General features: G+C 56.4%; 2 protein-coding genes across 3 annotated transcripts in view; one reads left to right on the top strand and one right to left on the bottom strand.

The window, feature by feature from the left end:
- Positions 1–13,550, top strand: part of UNC5B (unc-5 netrin receptor B) — a 53,533-nt gene extending 39,983 nt beyond the window's left edge. Inside the window, exons 3-17 of one of the 2 annotated variants that reach the window (XM_051618047.1) lie at positions 782–925; positions 2,510–2,613; positions 3,207–3,387; positions 3,893–4,060; positions 4,317–4,481; positions 5,225–5,257; positions 6,282–6,476; positions 6,608–7,003; positions 7,409–7,496; positions 7,587–7,755; positions 7,858–8,091; positions 9,094–9,243; positions 9,491–9,655; positions 9,756–9,943; positions 10,469–13,550. In XM_051618047.1, the coding sequence (XP_051474007.1) occupies positions 782–925; positions 2,510–2,613; positions 3,207–3,387; positions 3,893–4,060; positions 4,317–4,481; positions 5,225–5,257; positions 6,282–6,476; positions 6,608–7,003; positions 7,409–7,496; positions 7,587–7,755; positions 7,858–8,091; positions 9,094–9,243; positions 9,491–9,655; positions 9,756–9,943; positions 10,469–10,634 (2,546 nt within the window). In that variant the 3' untranslated portion in view covers positions 10,635–13,550. The remainder of the gene's footprint in view (positions 1–781; positions 926–2,509; positions 2,614–3,206; positions 3,388–3,892; positions 4,061–4,316; positions 4,482–5,224; positions 5,258–6,281; positions 6,477–6,607; positions 7,004–7,408; positions 7,497–7,586; positions 7,756–7,857; positions 8,092–9,093; positions 9,244–9,490; positions 9,656–9,755; positions 9,944–10,468) is intronic. The other variant, XM_051618048.1, reaches the window with a different exon arrangement.
- PCBD1 (pterin-4 alpha-carbinolamine dehydratase 1) overlaps positions 1–14,835 on the bottom strand; it is a 468,321-nt gene that overhangs the window by 256,332 nt on the left and 197,154 nt on the right. The gene's annotated exons all lie outside the window — the stretch shown is intronic.

Raw genomic sequence — 14,835 nt, 5'->3', positions numbered from 1 at the left:
TGTGAACTTGAGGCCTTTTTTTTTTATAAATAGAAGCTGCAAAACAACAACCAAAAAAGGGGGCAGCTATTGCTGAAAATAAGGAAAAGTAAACTCCAAGTCCCCTGTGCCCTTGGTGATGGCCACGCTGTGAGGGGTTGATGTTTCAGGTGAGCCTCAGCATCCTGTGGTCCAGGGGGCTGTGTCCTGCATGTGGCAGTGCCACCTTTGTCATGGCCAGGGTGTTCTGGCAGACTTCACGGGGATGTTTGGGCACGATGGAGGCACGTAACCCCTTTTTGGGGGCATTGGGCACGAAATGCCATCATCCTTGGGTGATTTCCTGAAGGTCTTTTGTTTGTCTGACATTTAAATGGCAGCTGACAGAGATGGTTTCTCCCCACAGCAAAGCCTTGGAGGTGTCTTTCAAACCCAGTGGGTGGTGAGGGCATCTGGGCAGGGACAGGGATGTAAGTGCCAGGGGAGAGGGCTGGTGGAGGAGGGTGATGCCTCTTGAAATGGTTAAGAGGTCCTGGTCCTGCCCAGCCCAGACTGGAAGCGGGGGGGGGAAAAGGATGACTCCCCCACATGAGAAGTTGCCTTGGCTTCAGGTTCCAAGTCACCCTTCAGAGGAGGAACAGTCTCTGTGATTTGCTGAGGTGCCAAACCTGGATGCCTCTGAGGTGCCTCCAACCCACTGCCTCCCACCCGTGAGCTTCATGTGATCGTCAGCCCTCCTCGTGGGTGCTGCCTCAGTTTCCCCTCCTGCAGAGCTGATGCCATCCCTCTTGTCTCCTTCCAGGGATGCTGGTGCGGGAGGTGCAGATCGAGGTCTCCCGGCAGCAGGTGGAGGAGCTCTTTGGCTTAGAAGATTACTGGTGCCAGTGTGTGGCCTGGAGCTCTGCTGGCACCACCAAGAGCCGCCGGGCGTACGTCCGCATAGCATGTAAGTGCCTGGAGCATGGAGCACCTGCTCAGGTGTGACCCTTCCTGAGGTGCTCCCTGCAGTGCTTCCACTCGCAGGCTCCTAGTTGCATTTAAATCAACCCTTCTTCCACCTTCTCTTCCACTCTGGGGGCCCCCAAAAGGGTTTCCAGAGGGCACAACTGACCGGTTTAGAAACGGTTGCAAAGCCTGAGGTGGTGTCCCTGGGTCCCGGGCTGAGAGAGCAGCGGTGTCGTGCCAGATGGGTGCTGCTTGGAAGAGTGGCCAGGCTGTTCATGCCCAGCTTCCTGGCACCTCCCCAGCCATGGGGGGTGCACGTTTGGAGTTGTCCACCTCCAGAAGTTGGCTCCCTGTTGAAAGCAGTGCTTTTGGAACAGTTGGAGCTCACCCATCCTCGCTGGATAGCCCTGGTCTTAGCCCCCCGCCATCCCACCTCTAGCCTTGCTTCTGAGCAGGCCTGGTCTGACCTACCTGGGGTGAGGGTGGCTGCGGCACTAGGTGGGCTGACACCCCGTTGCCCTTCAGCCTGCTCAGCTCTTCCCTGTGCTTTATTACCCTCAATAATCCCAACGGGAAGCACCTCGCTCGCTTTGCCTGAGTCGGCGGCTCCGTGTCCCTGCGGAGTCCCTGCTGTCATATGTCACTTCTCTGAGCTGCTGTCTGTGGGTGTCAGCCTGATGAAGGGCGAGTTAATCGGGCTGTTACCCAGCTGAATTTGCTCTCTTAGCAAACGAGATGGCAAAGCTGTGGGAAGAGGAGCCAGGCTTCCCTGCTCTTCGACAGATTTTGCTATTAGAGGGCTAATAATCCGGCACGTTATCCAAAAGGGTGAATCAGCTGCACTGCTGAAGGATTTAGTCTGAACGGGGGGGGAAATGTTACCAGGCACAGGGCTGGCTACTGAGGGAGCCTGTTTGGCCCCAGCCATGGGTTTGGTGGTTCTTGGAGAGGAGCCCAGAGGTTGGTCGCCCTGCCAGAGCGGGCTGGGTGCTGTAGCGGAGGTTTGCAGCACCATCTAGTGATGTTCCTGCTCCTTCCAAAGCTGTGGAGCTGGGCCCCGCCGTGTCCTGCGTGTCCCTGTGGGCTCTGCTGGGCTTCTCCCTCTTCCCCAAAGCACTGGGGCTTTTCAGCAGCCGCTGTTCCCCGTTTCAGCACTGGAGTTGGATGGCTGGGTTTCCATCAAGTCCATCAAGCCCCGAAATGTGGGGGGTTGCTTCGGTGCTGACACGGGAGCCAAGCTCTTGTGCAAATCTCCATTTCCCCACTCCCACAAAGAAGGGGAAAGAAAGGGGAGGGTGGAAAAAATGGTTCAGCTGAGGTTTTAGCCCCAAAGGGTAAAGACAGGAGGAGATACAAGCTTTGCAAGCACATGAAGGAGGAAAAACGTCATCCTTGAGCGCCATGTGGTGTCCCAGATCCACCCTGGAAAAGATGCTCCTTCCATCCCAGGACATGTTTTGCTCTGGCTGTGCTTCGTCAGAGGGGTTTCCTTACTTGTGGGCTCCTGGTGCTGAGGAAGTGCTCTCCTCCCCACCAGGGTTTAGCAGGTTGTGCTGTTTCTGCAGCGCTTTCCTTTCCCTCCCAGACCTACGGAAGAACTTTGACCAGGAGCCCCTGGGCAAGGAGGTCCCGCTGGAGCATGAGGTCCTGCTGCAGTGTCGCCCACCCGAGGGGGTGCCACAGGCTGAGGTGAGCAGCTCAGCACCCCAGAGAAATGCCTGGATGAGGTGTCCCTTCTGTTGGGTTTCCCTAGCACAGGAGTAGTGGTTTCCCTGCCCGCAGCTCCATTGCTCCCCAAGAGTTATGTGTTGGTGGTAGCCCTGATGTTCCATCCTTGGCCAAAACAGCAGTAACGTGCCCTGTTCAGGCCTGGAGGAGATTTCTCCTCAGGTTTCAAGGAGAAATCAATGCAGTTAGGGGTGAGGTTGGCCAGTCAGTGGTTGTGGTGCTGAGGTCAGGCTGGTCTCGGTGATGAGGGCTTGGGGCAGGTCGTAGGCTGGTCTGGAGGGGTTTGTTCTCCTTCAGGGCTGGTGAATTCAGCACCTCCCACCAGTTGTTTGTCCTTGGTGGTGCCCACGCCCACGCTGGTGTCCACTCATGCCCTTCCCAAACAGCTTAGTTAAGTGTTGCTGTCCTAGTTTAGCTTTGAGGCCCTTGGAGATCCTTGCAGTGGGGAGCACGTGGGATGGGCACTTCCATGACCTGCTTTTCCTGGCTGGGTGTTCGGTTCTTGTTCGGTTTATTCACCATCCTTACCTCATCCCTTTCCTTTGCGTTGCCAGGTGGAGTGGCTGAGGAACGAGGATGTCATTGATCCCACCCAGGACACCAACTTCTTGATCACCATTGATCACAACCTCATCATCAAGCAAGCCCGGCTCCTGGACACTGCTAATTACACCTGCATGGCCAAGAACATCGTGGCCAAGCGCCGGAGCACCACGGCTGCTGTCATTGTCTACGGTACCAACCCTTGCTCTTGGGGAGGGGACCCAAGCCCTGTCTTCAAGGGGAGATACGGGCACTTCCTGGGAGTGGTAGGAGTGAACCCTACCAGCGTGTGGCATTAAATGAGGTGTCTGCACAGCAAGTACCTCGGCAGGTTGTTAGGAGAGAGGTTGGTGGGTATTGGCAAGACTCCTTGGTCAGGTACAAAGGTGGGTGGAAGTTGGACCCAGCCAGGTTGCTTTGACTCTCAAAGCTGAACTGTGGTAGGAAGCCAAAGGCCTGCTGTGGCCAGGTGAAAGAATTTTGGCCAAGTGGAAGAAGGACCAATAAACAGGCGTGAGTGTTTTGTAGACGTGTTGGGTGACCTGAGAAGGAGTCTCACAGTTTACTTTTCACGAGGGTGAGGAGTTCCAGGGTATCCCAGAAGATGTAGGGACCTGGCGAACCCTTGGCTTAGCTCCAGCCCCTGCTGAAATGGGCTCTGTTGGTGTACTTAATGCTGCCTTGTCTCCTCTTGCAGTGAACGGTGGCTGGTCCACCTGGTCTGAGTGGTCTCCTTGCAACAACCGCTGTGGCCGGGGCTGGCAGAAGCGCACCCGGACGTGCACCAACCCCGCGCCGCTCAACGGTGGCTCCTTCTGTGATGGGCAGCCTTTCCAGAAAATCACCTGCACCACCCTCTGCCCAGGTAAGGAGGGTTCCGAAGCCACACTGGCCCCATTCCCATCTGTGCTCCTGGAGGAGATGGGAATGGGGGAAACCAGCATCTGAAAGAGCCAGAGATGTCTGCGAAACAGAGCTGGGTTTGCTGGGACTAACGCTCCCCCGCCAAAGGTCTCTTGAGATGGGCACGGGTACCCTTCTGGTGCCAGAGACATCCCAGCAGTGAGGAGCGAGCCGTGCCCGGGGGTTCTACTGATGCCCCTGTGTTTGGTGACCCACAGTGGACGGCGCCTGGACGGAGTGGAGCAAGTGGTCGGCCTGCAGCACCGAGTGCACCCACTGGCGCAGCCGCGAGTGCGCGGCCCCGGCCCCCCGCAACGGCGGCAGGGACTGCACTGGCCTGCTCCTCGACTCCAAAAACTGCACCGACGGGCTCTGCCTGCACAGTGAGTACGGCTGGGGACAGGGACCCTCTGCTGGAGGCCACCCTGGTGGTGGTCGTGGCGCTTCGGTGCTTGGCCGAGCTGCTGTTTGCCCCCCCTCCCGGGGCAGGTGGTGGCCCAGCTGGGTTTGAATTTGTGTCTCGGACCAGGTTTTGTTTTAACTAGACTTAACCCTTTCCCAGGGTGGTTGTCACTGGGTGGGAAGAATTTTGAGGGGGAGGGGTTGGGAAAAGAAGTCTGGACGTTTTTTTGGTGGGATCTCAATGTCTCACCGAGGCTTCTGGAGCAGCAGTAGGTTTGGGGTCTCGGCTGAGGTCAGGCTGGTGGTGGTTTGTGGGAACAAGCCAGGGAGGGTTCTCAGCCCCCACCAGGAAAGCAGCAGGTCAGGAAAAAAAACAACCCAACAGTGCTAAGGGTGCTGCTCTAGGATGAGAGGCTGAGAGGCCAATGCTGCCACCTGCTGCTGTATGACACTGCTGTCCCCTGGGTCACTGCTGCAGCCCAAAGTCCTCTTAGCTGGGGACATGGACTCCAGGGCCTGGCTGGACATGGGATCATCCTCCTCACCATGCTTCTACCTGTCTTGCTGCATGTCCCAGGGAACAGTGCTGCTCTCCTGTCCCTCCCCACCGTGCTGAGCCTCTTCATGTCCCCTGGGCTGGCTTCCCCCCCCCAACACCTTCTGTTTCATCTCATCCCCATCACCACCTTCACCTTTTGTTTTCTAACTTCTTTTCCCCTAACAGACAGAAGAGTTCTAAGTGAGCCCAAAAGCCACCGTAAGTGCTCATTTCATGGCCATTTGGTTTGTGTTTAGCATTGCTTTGGTTTTCTTCTGTCACGTCCATGGCAGGGCTAGAGATGCCTGGAGGGAGGAAGGAGAAAAGAATGGGCTGAGTGTGCTTGGCTCCTGCTGCTGGAGGCTTCGCCACAGAAACCTGGAGTCCTAGACTGGTTTGGGTTGGAAAGGACCTTAAAGATCATCTAGTTTCAACCCTCCTGCCATGAGCAGGGACACCTCCCACCAGACCAGGTTGCTCAGAGCCCCATCCAACCTGCCCTTCAACACTGCCAGGGATGGGGCTTCCACAGCTGCTCTGGGCAGCCTGTTCCAGGGTCTCACCACCTTCACAGTGAAGAATTTCTTCCTGATGTCTCATCTCAGTCTCCCCTGTTCCAGTTTAAAGCCATTTCCCCATATCCCATCACTATCTGCCCTTATAAAAAGTCCCTCCACAGCTTTTCTCTAGCTCCTTCAGCTACTGGAGGGCCACTGTAAGGTCTCCCCATGCTCTACCTTCCCTCTTCATCCCTCTCCCGTCTGGGCAGATATAACCAAGATACTCCAAGTGTTGAAAAAATCAAGAGGGGTGTCTGGATAGATACGGTGACACTTGATCTTTCCTGATGGGTACACATCTGTGAAGTGCAGGGCTTGGTGTTACGTCTGCTCCTCAGGGTTGTCTATGTTAGGATGTGAAGGCTGAGAGCTTTGTGAATCTGAGCTGCCCAAACCTGATGTTTCTGGGCGCTCCAGTCAAGTTTGCAGCTGCTGTGGCAAGGTGTCCTCTCAAAGTGTGAGGGGTTCACCCCCATCCCTGCCTCTGGCATTGTTCTGACTTCCGCACTGCTCCTAGAAAACACCCTCCATCCTCCTGCCACAGCCTTTCCAGCAGGCCTAGGACGTGTCTTCCCCTTCATGCCTCTGTCCCCAGTCACTGGTGGGGTTGGGAAGCGCCGGTGGGACTCGACGCGCGTTTCTGCTGCTCCTTTCTTCACCTCCTTCCCTTTCATCCCTCCCAGTGCTGGAGGCCACAGGTGACGTGGCCCTGTACGCCGGGCTGGTGGTGGCCATCTTTGTCTTCATGGTGATCCTGATGGCCGTGGGGGTGGTGGTGTACAGGAGGAGGTGCCGGGATTTCGACACGGACATCACCGACTCCTCAGCTGCTCTGACTGGAGGTTTCCACCCTGTCAACTTCAAGACCTCCCGGCACGGTAAGAACCCACAACCCCTGCAGGACCTACCTTGCCGGGGGCTGAAGCTGAAGCCCTCAAGAGGAGGGCTTTTCACCCTGTGTCCCCTGGTGGGCCATCTTCATCCCCTCCGTGGCTTTCTCCTCCCACAGACAACCCTCAGCTGCTGCACCCCTCGGTGCAGCCCGACCTGACGGCCAGCGCCGGCATCTACCGCGGCCCCGTGTACGCCCTGCAGGACTCCTCTGACAAGATCCCCATGACCAACTCCCCTCTGCTTGACCCCCTCCCCAACCTCAAGATCAAGGTGTACAACTCCTCCACCACCTCCTCCTCCTCACCGGGGCTCCACGACGGGACCGACCTGCTTGGGGGGATCCCCTCGGCGGGTACCTACCCAGGGGAGAGCAGCAGGGACGGCCACTTCAGCAACGTGCGGAACAAATCCCTGGGTTCCCAGCATCTCCTCAGCCTGCCCCGGGAGCACGGCTGCAGTGCCAGTGGCACCTTTGGCTACCTGGGAGGAAGGCTGACCATCCCAGGCACTGGTAAGCCCCCGGGGCTGGGATGAAGGACACGTTTGGCTGCTGAATGATCCGAGCGTTGCTCTTGGCCCTGCAGCTTTTTGCTGTCCCAAGGCTGACTCGTGGGAGGAAGGTAGCAAGTCCTTCCCAAGCCAGGTTTCTCACAACCTCCTGGGACTTTTCTGGCCAGCTCTGCCAGTGCCTTGCAAAGCAGATCCAGCGGGTGGTTTTGCTTCCTAATGCAATGGCCTGGCTCCTCCCTGCAAGTGGTGCAGCTGAGGAACATCTGGAGATGTTTCTCCTGGAGTGCTCTGAGCTGCCCTAGCTCGCTGCTGTCCTGGTGCTTGCTGGTTGGGCTGAAGGGGTGGTTTCTCCTTGGTGGTTTATTCCCTCCTTTGGTGACTTTAACACCTGTGTGTGCCCTGCTAGGGGTGAGCCTGCTGGTGCCCCATGGCGCCATCCCCCAGGGGAAGTTCTACGAGATGTACCTGGTCCTCAACAAGGCGGAGAGTGCCCTGTAAGTTGGCATCACACCACCCATGCTCCCGCTCTTCCTTGGCTGCCTTGAGGCTTCCTTTCCAACCCGTGTCCCCTCTCCCTTGCCCAGCCTGCCCTCTGAGGGCACACAGACAGTGCTGAGCCCAGCAGTCACCTGTGGCCCCACCGGCTTGCTCCTCTGCCGCCCCGTGGTCCTGACCATTCCCCACTGTGCTGATGTCAGCTCCTCAGATTGGATCTACCAGCTGAAAACCCAATCCCACCAAGGAAACTGGGAGGTAAGGTGGGAATCCCAGCCCCTGCAAGCCAGAGAAGACTCTTGAGTCTCGTGGGGCCACAGCCTGGATGATGGGCTGACCCTCAGCCTTGATTCCCTGTAGGAAGTTGTGACCCTGGATGAGGAGACCCTCAACACTCCCTGCTACTGCCAGCTGGAAGCCAAGTCCTGCCACGTTTTGCTGGACCAGCTTGGCACCTACGTCTTCGTGGGCGAGTCCTACTCCAGGTCAGCCATCAAGAGGCTCCAGCTGGCCATCTTTGCCCCCACTGTCTGCACCTCCCTGGAGTACAGCCTCAAGGTCTACTGCCTGGAGGACACGCCAGATGCTCTGAAGGTAAGGTGGCTGGCGTGGGCTGCCCCTGCTTCATAGAATCCTAGAGTGCCTTTGGGTTGGGAGGGACCTTAAGGATGATCTGGTTCCAAGCCCCTTGCCATGGGCAGAGGGAGGCTGTTTGAGCTGGCAGTGAGATGCTGGTTGGTGCCTCCTCTCGGGGTGGCCTGGCCCCAAGGGGGGAGCAGACAACCTGATGCAACTGCCTGCAAAGTGACCACAACAGTGAACTCATCGGCGTGTTTACTGCTTTCCCTGTCCTCCTTCACCCTCTCGAAGGAAATAGAGAGGGTGTTGCTTAGCTCCTGAGCTGAGCCCCCTTTCTGTAGGTGTGGCACAAGAGGTTTGGTTGGCTGCTGGGTGGGTTTCTTCTCTCCACACAGAAAACGTGGCTGTCATCTGCCTTGGGTTTTCTGTAGATCCTGTTGTTCCTGCATGGAGATTGGTCTCTTCACTCCTTGGGAGCGTTTGTGGCATTGATAGCCTGGAGGAGAGCACGGGGACCTTGTGTTTTGATGCTTTGGTTTGCCTGGCCCACCGGTGCTGTTTTAATTCCCTGTGCCTTGTCCTGAGGTTCAGGATGGCTGTGGTGCCTCTGGGTGGAGATGTAGGCAGCACTTCGGCTCCTGGATTCCAGTTCCCTCCCAAGAGCTGCTGGTGTAATCGTGGGAAGGTGTTAAAAACAGGTTGGGTGGCACTCTTCAAGAGGGTGCCTGAGCTTTGTGTTGGAACTTTGCATCATCTGAGAAGCGCAGAGACTTCCAGAGCTGCTCCTGTGTTCTTCAAGTTGTAGGCTGGGCTGTTGTGTGGGGTGAGTGGGCAGGTTCTTGGAGAACAGCTGTCAGGGTGGCACAGGCTGCTTTCCCAGGGAGGGCTCCCCGCATCCTTGTTGCTGCTGCTGGCTCCTCGTGGCAGGCAAGTGCCTGGTTTTGGGTATGGAGAAGGGAGAGGAGCAGCCCCTGCTCATCTCCTGGGTCTCCCACGGCCTGTCCTGCTGCCCTGCAGGAGGTGCTGGAGCTGGAGCGGACGCTGGGTGGGTACCTGCTGGAGGAGCCCAAGCCCCTGCCCTTCAAGGACAGCTACCACAACCTGCGTCTCTCCATCCACGACATCCCCCATGCACTGTGGAGGAGCAAGCTGCTGGCCAAGTACCAGGTGAGGGGCTGAGGTGGGGACAGCCAGTGTCCCAGACCGGGGACACCATCTTCAGCCAAGGCTTGTGAGCGCTCTCATCTCCAGAGCTGTCTCCCAGAGGAGGGAGGAGGACTGGTTTTCATATGCTCTCTCCTGGTTGGGTGGTGTCTGTGGGGTCCTTCTCTCCCCGGGGGGTGGCTGGAGGTGGTGGGGTCTCCCAGGGGAGCTGCTGAAGTCTTCGCTGAGCCCGTGCTCTGGTGGCCTGCAGGAAATCCCCTTCTATCACATCTGGAGTGGCAGCCAGCGAGCCCTGCACTGCACCTTCACCCTGGAGAGGTACAGCCAGGCCTCCACCGAGCTCACCTGCAAGATCTGCGTCAGGCAGGTGGAAGGGGAAGGCCAGATCTTCCAGCTCCACATCACGCTGGGAGAGGTGAGTGGTGGGGAGGTGATGGGTGGGGGGGGACAGCCAGGGGGACGTTCTTGGGGGCCGCTCTGTGCCGCAACGTCTCTCCCCATCCCTCACCTTGCAGCACGCCAGCTCCTTCGACAGCCTCCGCTCCCACCACAGCGGTGCCACCACCACCACCACCACCCAGCTGGGACCCTACGCCTTCAAAATCCCCCTCTCCATCCGGCAGAAGATCTGCAACAGCCTGGATGCCCCCAGTTCCAGGGGCAACGACTGGAGACTTCTCGCCCAGAAGCTTTCCATGGACCGGTGGGTCTCGCTCTGCTTTGGTTTCCTCTCCTGTCTCCTGAGGGGAGCTTTGCTCCACTCCCTCCCTAGTGCAGGCATCCAGCTTGGTTATCACCACTCCATGGCATGTGGGTTGGGACTAGATGATCCTTCAGGTCCCTTCCAACCCAAACCATTCTATGGTTCTGTAGAGGTCCACCTAGAAATTATGGGTATAGCTAGGCATTGTTATGCCCATCTGTGCCACCGTCCTGGGTCTCTTGTCACTTTGAAGTGGCCCTTCTTTATTTGGGACCAAGGTTGGGCTGTTCCTACCTGGCTTCACCTCCGAGGACCGAAGGAAGGGATGGTCACTTCAGCCAGACAAAGCTTGCATTGCTTTTTTACATGAATCCCTGCCTCAAAAACGGAAGAGGATGTCCCGAGGGCTTTGGCATTTGCCTTGATGGCGTTTCCATCAGGGTTCACGTTTGCTGCTCCAGCATCCTCTCCATCCCCAAAGGCTGCCGTGCCAACCTGGACCTCCTCTCTGCTTCCCCTTTGCAGGTATCTGAACTACTTTGCCACCAAAGCCAGCCCCACTGGGGTGCTCCTGGACTTATGGGAAGCCGAGCATCAAGACGACGGTGACCTCAACACCCTGGCCAGTGCCTTAGAAGAGATGGGCAAGAGCGAGATGCTGGTGGTCATGGCCACAGAGGGGGACTGCTGATGATGCTCCCGGTTGGCTGGTGGGCCAGGGGGACAAAATAAGGGGTGAAGGGGGGACCCTTCCCCCATGGTGGGTGGAGGCACATCCATCCCAGGGCAGCAAGGAAAGGGATGAGCCCGTGGCTCCTCCCTCGCTGTCAGCCTTGGAGACCCATCCTCAGAGTTTACAAGCAATTGAAGTGTTAACGCAGCGTTCCTCTTCTTCCTCCTCCTCCTCCTCCTCCTCCTCCTTGGGTGGCCTGGGGAGGAATTTTAGGGCTTCTCAAGTCGGGATGGGGGGGCTTTCCTTCTTCATTTGGGTTCCCCTCTGGTTCTCCTCCTTCTTTTAATAGCGTTTCTGCGTGGAGGAGACGAGGACAATCTAGGCGAGCGGCTTCTTCCTGTCAAGAGCTTCATGCAGCTTCATAAGGCAAATAAGAAAGGAAAAAAAAGGAAAACAAACAAAAAAAAAAGAGTTTCTTAGGAAACGCAAATAATTTATTATCCAGATTTTTGGATGAGAAAAAAAAACCCCAGATTTATAAACCTTTTTTGGGTGTGTGTGTCTGTGTGTGAGAGCAAGAACGTTGCTGGGAGGGAGGTGGCAGAGAGAGAGGGAGATTGCAATGGACACACTTTTGCAGGGAAAAGTGTGTGATCCAAGTGGAGCAAAGTGTATTTACATGTCCTGGGACCCCTGAGGAGTCCATAGGCTGAAGTGCCTCTAAGCCCCTCTGCTTCAGGGCCAGCTGAGACCCTCCCCACGATTTTTTGCCCCCTTTCCCTGGCTGCATTGCCCTGGTGGAGCCAGGGGTCAAGGAGGAATGAGGGATGCTGCCCTTGCGTGGAGGGTTTGGAGGTGGGGGGAAGTAGGTCCAGGTCTGGGTATTTTCAATGAATTCTTCCCCAGGATCATTTTGGGGGAAATTTTTTTAGGATGACATAACTTCAGTACAAACCAAAGAATCCGGGCCTGGGGTTGGAAAGGAGGTGACGAGCAGCTTGTGGAGGGGCCCAGGGAGAGCAGAGGGCTGGTGGGCTTGGGCCATGGCCCCGTGCAAACCTCCTCAGTCTTTGGGAAGGTCCCAGGTGGTCGTGGCCAGGTTTTGATGCAGTATTTCAGCAGGGATTCAGGGAGGGGGAGACCTCGAGCTGAGCGTTTCCACACCAGAGGTGGCATCGCAAACCGTGGGCAGGTTTCCATCCTCTCCTCACAGCTCCCTTTTTTTTTTGACCTGGGACAGAGTTGTTGTGACAGTGGAGAAGTTGTTGGGGTGAATGGAATGTCATCAAGGGGTAGGCAGGAACCAGGTTTCTCATAAAGCTATGGTGTCACAGTCACAGCATGTCAGGGGTTGGAAGGGACCTCCGAAGATCATCCAGTCCAAGCCCCCTGCCAGAGCAGGATCAAATCTAGGGCAGATCACTCAGAAGGGCCTCCAGATGGGTCTTGAAAGTCTCCAGAGAAGGAGACTCCACAGCCTCTCTGGACAGCCTGTCCCAGGGCTCTGTCACCCTCACAGTAGAGAAGCTCTTCCTCATCTTGAGGTGGAACTTCCTGGGCTGGAGTTTGAATCCATTGCCCCTCGTCCTGTCCCAGGGCACAAGTGACAGGAGCTTGTCCCTGCCTTCTTGATGAAGGGTGTCTTAATGAAGGGTAAAAATTTAGATTGCCTGCAGGTAGAAATAGTGACTCAGTGAGTGCTATATATTAGAAATTTGTATTTAAAAAAATAGAAAATAAGAAGGGTCTGGTGAGCTCAGGATTAGACTTAGATCCCATGGGAAGGCTGTGGAATTCTCCATGGGTGAGAGTGTTAAGAGCAGGGGCTGAGAGCAGGTCCTGCTTAGGGCTGGGATGTGTGAGGTCCTGCTTGGCTTCCAAGCCCTGGACTGGTGTGGTGGGGGTGCTGGCAGCATCCCAGAGGATCCCAGGGACTGGAGCAAACTCAGGGAGCCCTGCTGTGAGCAAGAGCATCACCACTGGCTTGGGAGCAGTCTCAGTGTTGCTTGGGTACAGGTTTGGTTCCCCTCGGCAGCTCTTGAAGCAGTGGTTGAGCACCCAGAGCCTCTCCCTGTCGTGGCTGGGGGTGCCCAGGGTTCATTTCTTGCTGGGTTTTCAAGGCTGTGGGTGAAAGGAGTCTTGATTCATTTGTGTGGGGTGGGAAGACTTCTGCTGGGTGAGCTGTATCGTGTAGGAAGGTTTTGATCTGTCTTTTAGCTGCATTTGAGCACCAGTTTTCTGAGAACCTCCACCTCTGGGGGGGGTTGGGAACAACAAGGAAATTTGGAAAGAAGGGAGGAACTAAGGTATCAAATGGGCTGCTGGTGTTTGTAGAGCTCCTTCCTCAGCTCTGTGGCGCTCTCTGTGAGAGGAGATGTTCTCCTTCTGGGCCTCCTCTGAACCTCTCCTGCTGCCAGGCTTGCTGAGCCTGCTTCGTGGATCACTCTGCACCAGCCTGTCTGTCCATCTGTCCATCCATCTGTCCCACCCATGGGCACCTCTGCCTCCATCCCCATCCCTCCGTGTTGGTCTTCCTCTCCCTTCTGGTGGGCCTGGAGGTGCATGTTTGTTGGGGGGGGGGGGGGAGGTTCTCCCCCTTTTTCAGACTGGGGAACATGCCTTGGCAGTGGGAAAGGGGGGGAAGGGCAGGGCTTGCCCCCCACCCTGGTCTCCCATGGGTGCCAGCTCACCTGGGAGCCCATTGTGCCTCCTTCTGTGACCCAGGGTCTGTGTCGTGCTGGCAGGGTCAGTCTCTTGCTCCACACAACCTGGTTTTCCATATTTATATGTCCTGGGGATGGGCCTGGATGGGCATCCTCAAAAACCAACAGCTGTTTATTCTGTAAACTAAAGAACTGTAAATAAAGTTTAGCATTCCTCTTGTAACAAATGAATTTTTATGCCATAAATTATATTTCCTAGTCTAATAATAAAAGGAGAAAAAAGGAAACAATCTGTTCTCTGCTGTTTGTCACCCACCAGTTCCTGCTGGGTTTTAGCATCTGATTCTGCCCCTCTGCTCTGGTCAGACCCCATCTGGAATACTGTGTCCAGTTCTGGTGCCCTCAGCACAAGATATAGACCTGTTGGAGAGGGTCCAGAGAAGGGCCACCAAGATGATCCAAGGGCTGGAGCAGCTCTGCTCTGGAGCCAGGCTGGGAGAGCTGGGGTGTTCAGCCTGGAGAAGAGAAGGCTCCAGGGAGACCTTAGAGCACCTTCCAGTGCCTGAAGGGGCTCCAGGAAAGCTGGGGAGGGGCTTTTCAGCAGAGAAGATGGTGATAGGACAAGGGGTGATGGTTTTAAACTGAGAGAGGGGAGACTGAGGTGAGACATTGGGAAGAAACTCTTCACTCTCAGGGTGGTGAGGAACTGGGATGGGTTCCCCAGGGAGGTTGTTGATGCCCCATCCTGGAAGTTTTTCAGGCCAGGTTGGACGAGGTTTTGTGCAGCCTGGTCTAGTGGTTCCCTGCTCATGGTAGGGGGAGTTGGAGCTGGATGATCTTTGAGGTCCCTTCCAACCTTAATGATTCTATGATTCTATGATCAGCAGGGACTTGGGTCCAGCTGGAGCAGCAGCCTGGGGATCCCCATCAGCCTCCCTCTGACCTCTCTGCAGGAATGCCAGCAGCAGGAGGATGCTGCTGGTGGTGTCCCACATGGAGGTAAGCTGCAGAGGTGGCTTTTAGGGGCTGCTTTGAGCTCTCACAGGTGATGACAAGGAAGGACAACTGTCCCTGGTGGGCTCAGCCACCGTCTCTAGGAGTTCATTTCCTTCCCTGAGGGATGTCCACCCATCCTTCAGAAAGCCATGCCCTTCCAGCAAGAACCAGGGGAGCTAATCTGGGAGGTGGAATGGCTCAGCCAGAGGAAGCAGAACCTCCAGAAGGGTTTGCAGAGAGAGGTGAGGGTTCTGCTGCTCTGCCTGGGCTCCTCACCTTGCCCAGCACATGGGGACAACAAGGTGCCACCAGGAGATGGCAACGTTGTCCCTGCTCTGGGCAGGCAGGGGGATTCTGGGGCCGGGGGAAGAAATGGGGAGAAAATGGAATCCCTGTCACTGCAGCAATTATGACCATGTACCATCCCAAGATGCACAACACTCCAGCTGGGCTTTCCAGCTCCAAACCCAACGCTGAGGCAGGTACCTTCTCCAAGTGATCCCCTTTTGTTTCCTTTGCTTGTTCATTCCTATCACTTCAGTCTCCAAAGCTGCTTTCAC

This window comes from Apus apus, chromosome 4, assembly GCF_020740795.1.
Source record: "Apus apus isolate bApuApu2 chromosome 4, bApuApu2.pri.cur, whole genome shotgun sequence".
NCBI classification, from domain to species: domain Eukaryota; kingdom Metazoa; phylum Chordata; class Aves; order Apodiformes; family Apodidae; genus Apus; species Apus apus.
This window is presented reverse-complemented; position numbering and strand designations above follow the sequence as displayed.